This window comes from Loa loa, assembly GCF_000183805.2.
Source record: "Loa loa unplaced genomic scaffold supercont3.676, whole genome shotgun sequence".
Lineage (NCBI taxonomy): Eukaryota > Metazoa > Nematoda > Chromadorea > Rhabditida > Onchocercidae > Loa > Loa loa.
The window spans coordinates 9491-16960 of record NW_018108856.1 but is presented as its reverse complement, the minus strand read 5'-3'; the positions used below and the strand labels follow the sequence as shown (position 1 = coordinate 16960).

General features: G+C 34.0%; 2 protein-coding genes across 2 annotated transcripts in view; both read right to left on the bottom strand.

Annotated features, from left to right (window-relative positions):
- Window positions 1-261: 261 nt before the first annotated feature.
- LOAG_18915 (hypothetical protein) lies at window positions 262-477 on the bottom strand (the record flags this gene model as incomplete). Its single annotated transcript, XM_020451577.1, has 2 exons — window positions 262-390; window positions 439-477. The coding sequence occupies 2 exons, from the start codon at window positions 475-477 to the stop codon at window positions 262-264; spliced, it is 168 nt and encodes a 55-aa protein (XP_020304627.1).
- Window positions 478-831: 354 nt separating this feature from the next.
- Window positions 832-7470, bottom strand: part of LOAG_11011 (hypothetical protein) — a 7830-nt gene continuing 1191 nt past the window's right edge. The window contains exons 3-18 of the mRNA XM_020448272.1: window positions 7056-7181; window positions 6428-6580; window positions 6001-6081; window positions 5562-5913; window positions 5183-5304; window positions 4924-5010; window positions 4626-4728; window positions 4336-4453; window positions 3999-4145; window positions 3754-3862; window positions 3441-3558; window positions 3181-3263; window positions 2449-2591; window positions 1950-2127; window positions 1640-1717; window positions 832-1444 (exon numbers count right to left, since the gene is read on the bottom strand). Coding sequence (XP_020301569.1) covers window positions 1298-1444; window positions 1640-1717; window positions 1950-2127; window positions 2449-2591; window positions 3181-3263; window positions 3441-3558; window positions 3754-3862; window positions 3999-4145; window positions 4336-4453; window positions 4626-4728; window positions 4924-5010; window positions 5183-5304; window positions 5562-5913; window positions 6001-6081; window positions 6428-6580; window positions 7056-7181 — 2145 coding nt within the window. The 3' untranslated portion in view covers window positions 832-1297. The remainder of the gene's footprint in view (window positions 1445-1639; window positions 1718-1949; window positions 2128-2448; window positions 2592-3180; window positions 3264-3440; window positions 3559-3753; window positions 3863-3998; window positions 4146-4335; window positions 4454-4625; window positions 4729-4923; window positions 5011-5182; window positions 5305-5561; window positions 5914-6000; window positions 6082-6427; window positions 6581-7055; window positions 7182-7470) is intronic.

Below are 7470 nucleotides of genomic sequence, written 5' to 3'. Positions count from 1 at the left end.
ATAATATATATATATATATATATATATATATATATATATATATATATATATGCATACTACGTACGTCTCAATTAACACATCTTTTTTACCAAAAAAAGGCTACTCCTTCGGATTTAAAAACCTGGTTCACCTGCTGCTTCAGACCTATCTGAACACGAGAACAACTCCAAATAATTATTCAATTAACCATCAGACAAGTACATAATGCAATAAATTTTTCATGTCAAGCAATTTTCACCACGTAGAAGATGTAGCACCCATTTAATATGCACCTCCATCATAAAGTTTCAGTCGTGCGCCTACCACAGATGTACCACCACATGCCAGTACTCCTTGGATTCGCACTGTCTCGCCAATTGCAGCATTGATAATAGTAAATAATTGAAGAATCTTCAATAGGAAGAAAAGAATTAAACTAGAAATACACCCCTAAAATACATTAAACGTTAACCAACAATCTTTGCGCTTCGGTACCATTCGTAAATTCAGTAATGCAATTTTCTGAATTTTCACACAAATTGATTTGTTTTTGTCTGTAATGAAAGTCTACTTTTGTGTTGCAACAATTAGTAATTCAGCAAACCTGAAGGAGTAGAAACAAACAACCGCTTAGTCGCATCCAAAAAAGAATTGATGAATAATTTCTTCGAAGCAGTAAAGAACTTCACATCAAATCTCATTGATATATCACTTTTTGAAACTTAACGCATGTTTTGTGAATTGCATTTTACTTCCACGTGAATCATTTATTACATTTTTTAACGAACACGAATTTCAGTGTTCAGTACAGCTAACGATATCGGAAATTAAAACATTTCATAAAATAAGATCAATGAATCGGAAATTTATGTCCCTCGTATGAACGGGGAAGAAAAATCTGAATGACAAACAATACAACACATCTCACAAAACGATATTCTAATTTTCAATCAAAAGTGTCATGATATTTCGTTTATATCTGGGATAAAAATTGTAAACTATAAAGGGTAAAAAACTAACTGCTCTTGTCAGTATTTGCAAGAGAAAATGGAAGAAAGTATTTCCAAGAGAAACTAGAAGCTTAAAGAGGATAAGAGACCAAAAAGTAAGTGAGAAGGTAAGGTAGATAAAGGAAAAGAAGTACGTGCTTGAAAGTAAAAAGTTAGGAAGAATAACATCTCATTTTGCTTAGCAAGAATTACTGGACAGTTACATGAAAATGCCACTAACAGTGGTCATCATTATAAAGGGAAAGTTAAAAAATACAAATGAAAGCTAACTTACAATCATAGGAATGGGAAATTAAGAAGCGATAAAATCATTCTTTAGAGGTTCGTCCGCCACGCGGTTTCGGAGTCTCACTAGTTTCTCGTGAAGCATTGTCAGATGTTTTCTCCTTGCCAGGCTCTTCTGAATTCACAGGAGTGACACGTGGACTTGAAAATCTTGAGCGTTCAAATTTAGCCTGTAAATTCCGATGATTTTAATTTCGAGATGTGAAATTTTATAAATTTCGAATATGAATCGACTTTAAAAGTAAAGAAAATTATGAAATCGTGAATGAATCTATATGGAATATGTTTAGATTATTGATTTTTAAATTCAGATGACCGAAATCATGAAACCATGAGGGAATTAATGGAAAAGAACGAATATAAACCTCTTCTGCCGCAAAGGCAGCAGTCCTTCGAGTCATATGTGTGATACCCCGAACAAATAATACATCTTTCTGAAGCATCTGTAAAGAAGGAAAAAGTCTAAATGCCTAAATATTAGGTCTAATATATTGCTAAACAATAAGGACCAAAAAAGGATATTGTAGGAATTGGAATATAAGTCGTATTATTGGGAAGTTGCAAGGGATAAAACTACAATTATAAGCGACCATATGGCAACAGACCGGGTGATAAGATTGGTATCGATCTACTGCACAATGATTTTACCAGTAAAAATCAAGGAAAACAAAGTACCTTAAGTGAGCTCAGCGTATCAGCGGCCATTTCTTTCGCATAGTGGTTTACATCATGACCGGTACTGTTAAACATCACCGCATTCGCAAACATCAGCAGAACATTTCGTTTGAAGTCATTCATTCCTGACAGACTACCACCATCTAGCTGTTTTTTTAATGTGCTCAAGTCCATACGACTGGAACCTTTCCTTTTAGAAAAATGTTTTTAAAATCAGAAATTTATACTTATAATGGCAACTGCCTAACCAGCGGACAAATTGGAAGAAATGCTTTAATGATTAATGTTTCGAATTCAATCTTTTTCGATAATTATGCCAACAGCAGTATCACTGGTGTGATACAGATTAATATACCTAATCGATTGATAAGAGTGAGTAATAAAAACTGGCAGAACAGCGTGAGATTTGAAATTTAGAATTCGAAAAAATGTTAATAAAATACTTTCTTATGTACATAATCAAGAAATTACATTGCTTTATTAGCAGGAATAAAAGTACCTCTTAACGATTTTTGAGTATCCTCGAGCATCTCGATCGGATACAGGATGAGCGAAAATGGCAGCATGCCGATGACTGGACACCATTCGCCATGCAGTAACCATAAGAGCTTTTTGTTCTATATCGCCATCAGTCGAACCACCCTTAAACATATTATTCATTATTCTTACGAATAAATGATACTAGTGATTAGCATGACAGTATAATTTATTAGCTATGGTAATTATGATTTAATAGCCTCTGAGAATGCTTACGCTCAACAAGTAAAGCGATAATCCCGGCAAATTCAATGGACATATAGTTGCAAATGAAAAAGAAAAAGTGACAGAAGTGTATGATATGCTTATGCATTATCCAGTCACAGTGATCGCTTCACGCAAAAAAAAAAGGACCAAGCAGTCTAATCAGTCGCACAATATAATGTAAATTTTGGTCGTAAGTGAATTAAGAGTTAACAATCCAAACTACGTCATTTCTCATCGAATAGTTGAGGTACCATCCAGATAAATTGTAAAGAATTATATTTAATATTCAGCAACTTAAGAATATGATTCTTTCTAAAATAATAGCAGCACAATTATGTCGGTTAATTCTCGATTAATTAAAATCACTCTTGCGCCAAATAGTTCGTTTTGGTCTAGCTGCTAATCATTGGAAAGGAAGAACAATTAAGAACCAGAGTATTTCTTAGATTGTACACAAATCATATCTCAAGTACCACGAAAACCATACTCTTCTTGTTTGTCGACGGCTTGAACGTGTCACGACTGTATTTCTTTTCGGCGATCGAATTGAAGAAATTTCTGAAGATGGTCCTAAAAAAAACGAAGAGAATGTTCGGGATATCGCTTTATATGACGAATTATGGTACGAAATTATGATAAAAACCTTTAGTATCCAATCTTTCTACTAGAACTTCAATATTTCATCTCGATAATCTCAATAGAAATTTCAAGAAAAGAAGATTTTTAATATCGAAATCAAAATGGTACCTGCTTTTTCTTTCGCTTTCTCACTAGTAGCGACAGCTACTTTTAATGTTCTACTTCGTGTGCGCAAATCGACGAGCTTTTTATCATCATCCGATTCTCCCTCCACAACATGTTTTTCCTTAAAGTATATTGTCATTACTTAGAATATGGGGAAAATTGTAAAGATTTGAAAAAGAAATAGATAAAGTATATAGAAACAATGTATAAAATATGGTCAAAAAAAGGAAGGCATCAACAAACAAGAATGCTAATCAAATAGTGACACAGAACTAATCTTACAAAAAAGGTTTAAAAAGACGAAAGCTACACTAACTTGAACTTCTTTTTCAGGTTCTGGACTGGACTGCAACTCGATGTTACTTTCAATTCGATATTTAATATCCTTTCTTTCAGCATTCTCAACATCTCTGCTGGACAATCGTCTAGAAATGTTTATTAAAAGAAACGAAAAACCATTTCCGGTGATTGCATTCCTTCTACTGGATACCATCAACCATAAATCACGTTTATTTTTGGTAATCGGGACGAACATAAATGCTAAAAATTATAATCTCATACCGTCGTTTGGCAGGCGTTGCCTTCGCTTCTTCCTCATTATTATCAAGAATTTCCAATTTCGCCGCTCGTTTTCGCCTTCCCGTTTGTACAGGTACAGCAGATGCACTAGTTTCAACATTAGTCTTCGTATGACATCTTTCCGATCGTCTGGAATTAAATATTTTGATGAAAGATAGTTATTTTTCTTCAATTAAAATTGCAGTATTCAACCAATCATAGAATTTATACGTTAGTTGTCATCATTTTTGCTTCCTCAACTTCAGATAAAAATCACAACACTGCTGCGACCGACTGAGTTGGGTGACAATCATCTAGCAACATTAAATACTAAACAAACCGTAATTTTCCTTCATCTTCCTCTTCTTCTGCAACACTTTTATCCTCTTTGCTGATAAAACCGGATATCTTTGTATTTTTCTGGGAAATGGTGGAAGCAACAGAAAAACGACGATTTCCTATAAATAGGGATACAAAAACTTATCCTCTATACATCATATAAAAGTCATATAAAAGTAATTTCTAAAAAAAACAGCGGGACAACTAAAGAACATACAGGTATGTGAAAAAGTATAAAGTATGAAAAGCCTAAATAATTTAAGTTTGATTAGTGAGTTCGAAAAAGTATACTTAAGGAATGCTCATGTTGCACTGGTGATGTTATTTCACCATCCATGTTATTTGAGCCACCCGATGATCGTGTAACAATTTTTTGCGCTCGTCTTGTTTTCATCTAAAAAAAATATCGATTAAATAAGTGCAACAGATGAAGTTTTCTTCAGCAATGGCACCTGAGTCACTCGAAAAACATTATTTAAGTTGCATGCAACAATTCTGATCTAGAATTTAGTTTTGCGATTTACTACATGGCATAATCCAGAAATATTCATATAAAGGATATATATGAAATTTAAAGAACAAATAATACCGTTTCTTTCTTTTCAACTACCTCCTCCATCACTGGACTGAATCCTTCCTCTAGTTCATTTTTAATAGTAACATAAGGGAGTTTAACCTGGAAAAAGCGAACTGTAAAAATCATAGTAATAACAAATAACATCTAAAAAAATATTCGGAAATTCAAACCGACTAACGTTATAGCTGACTTCGAAAAAACAAAGGATAGAAGACTACGCACATCAGTTAACCGCAACATCCAAAAAGCAGCTAATTTAAAGAGAATAAACCTCATCTGGTGTTTCCGATGCAGCAGTTTGAATTTCGTCAACACTGATTTTCGAAGGTGACTTCAGGATTAACTCGCTCGATAGCGACTGCGATGTGAAGTTTTCCGAATTTTCAGCTAGTTCTGAATATGAAGATATTGAAAACGATTGGAAAGCTAACTAAGAAGAAAGAGTATGATAGCCAAAGGGCATGGAAAGATTTTTCTTCAATTCGTACTAGTTTGCTTCTCTGTTGCCAAAATAATAGCGCAGCATTTATCATTGGCAAATGTTTCCACTACCGCCTCTAATAGTATTCATAATAGAGCTTGAAGAATTTTGAATTGTTTCGTAATGGATTCAAATACTAATTAAACTTGAAGAGAATTGAAATGCTCACCGGCTTGACACGACAGTGCATTATTTTCGACCGATACTTGTGTCCGTGAGCTAACTGACAATGTTCGTAATCTTCCTTGAGTTGATGATAGTCTTTCTGCACTATCTAAAGTTTCGTTAGCCAACATTTCCAACGGAGCAGTTTGATGTTGTGGACTGCTAACCTTCCTGGATAAGGGAGAGCCAGAAGTGGTATTTGCAACAGGCGGTGTCTTTGTCTGCGAAGTTATCTGTGGTTCAAAGGTAAGGCCTTCGAAAAGCGGCTTAATTGGAGAAAATGGTGCCTCATTGGCGGACGTCTGGAGTGGATGAGATGGTGGTATGATGATCTTCAACTGTGGATATTTAATTGGCTGAAATCTCATGGAATTTTCATTTCAACAAAGAAACCACTGATCTCCTCCCAAGCATTCTAACTAAATACAATAAAAGCAACTTACATTTGTTTCGTGAAGGTTTAGATATTCTTTTAAATTTTTCGTACCAATTTCAATTTCCTTTCGGACAATTTCTTGATCACGCTAGAAAGAACTTACAATGAGTTGTGGGATTTCAGAAACTTTCCAGAAGAATTCCAAGGCTAAACTGGATAAAAACAGTTCTAATTTACATATTACACTTTCGAGAACACCAGTAGCATTTTCATCCAGTCGCATTTTTGCTGCCAAATCATAAATTTTCATTTGTCATAAGATTGCACGACTCCACCCCTTCCCTTCGGTATTTTTTTATACCTAAATAAAAGATGAGGACTTTTTCAACATAAGAACCACCATCATAAAGGATTGAATCTTGTTAAGCAGAGTTGGAAAATTGTTTATCTTGAACAAACAGGACTTGGTTGTATCATTAATAACAAAGACATACCGCGCTATCTTCTTCACGAGCTTCCTCCAGCAATTTTTCTATTTCCTTATCCGTTAAATCACTATCAGATGAGAATAAACGATTAAAAAGACCTGCTTTCTGACGTAATTTCACCAAAAGCAACTCTTCCTCTTGTGCTTTCTTGATTTTCAACTGCAATACCAAAATAACATGGCACATTCATGAATTGTTGAAATAAGCAATAGCCTAGCTCCCAAGAGTGATATGCTTTTTAAACTTCTAAATTGATAATTTCTATTACTTCTCCACTGTAGAAATGAAGAAGAGAAACTATCTAAAGTACATATTTAAACTAACATTTATGATATTAGTTTTATCATTTCCGTTCTTCCATTTATATATATATATATATATGTATATATATACATATATATATAGATAGATAGATATAACACGGCTATCAAAGATCAGTTGATATGCTGCTTATTTTTTCAAAAAACCGCACAATGAGCTGGAGAAATTATCGAAACCGAACTCTTGAGACTATTTGAAAGAAAAGAAGGATGAAGATAGCCTAACAATACAGATGAACGGAAATGCTGTACTAAATATTTATAATAATAAATCTGTATATTTAGAAGATTAGAAAGATACTATAAAGACCTACCTCCTTTTTTAAATAAACTGCCCAAGCATGAATAAGCTCTTTTCGGGAATACTTTTCACCTGGTTTCCGTAGGAAATGCTCCGGATGACCACTTGACATGACACGTTCAAACTCATCTTTACACAACTGAAAAGTGAATCATTAAAGAATAATACAAATGAAGGTGAAGTACTTTAAGGTGATCCAGAATCAAATAAAATTAAATATCGTCCAAATTAACCCGGATTTTCGGAATTTATATGATCAAAAATTCTAAATCATGCCAATCTTGAGCTAAAAGTTATTGGATAAATTAAAAGATCCGGCGTACAAAACATTGTGATTCCAAATATGTACAAAAACTTGAGTAAAACTGTTAAGCTCGACTCCTGAAAACAGTATACACCTCCTTCACTCCCTCCCTCCCTCTCTCTCT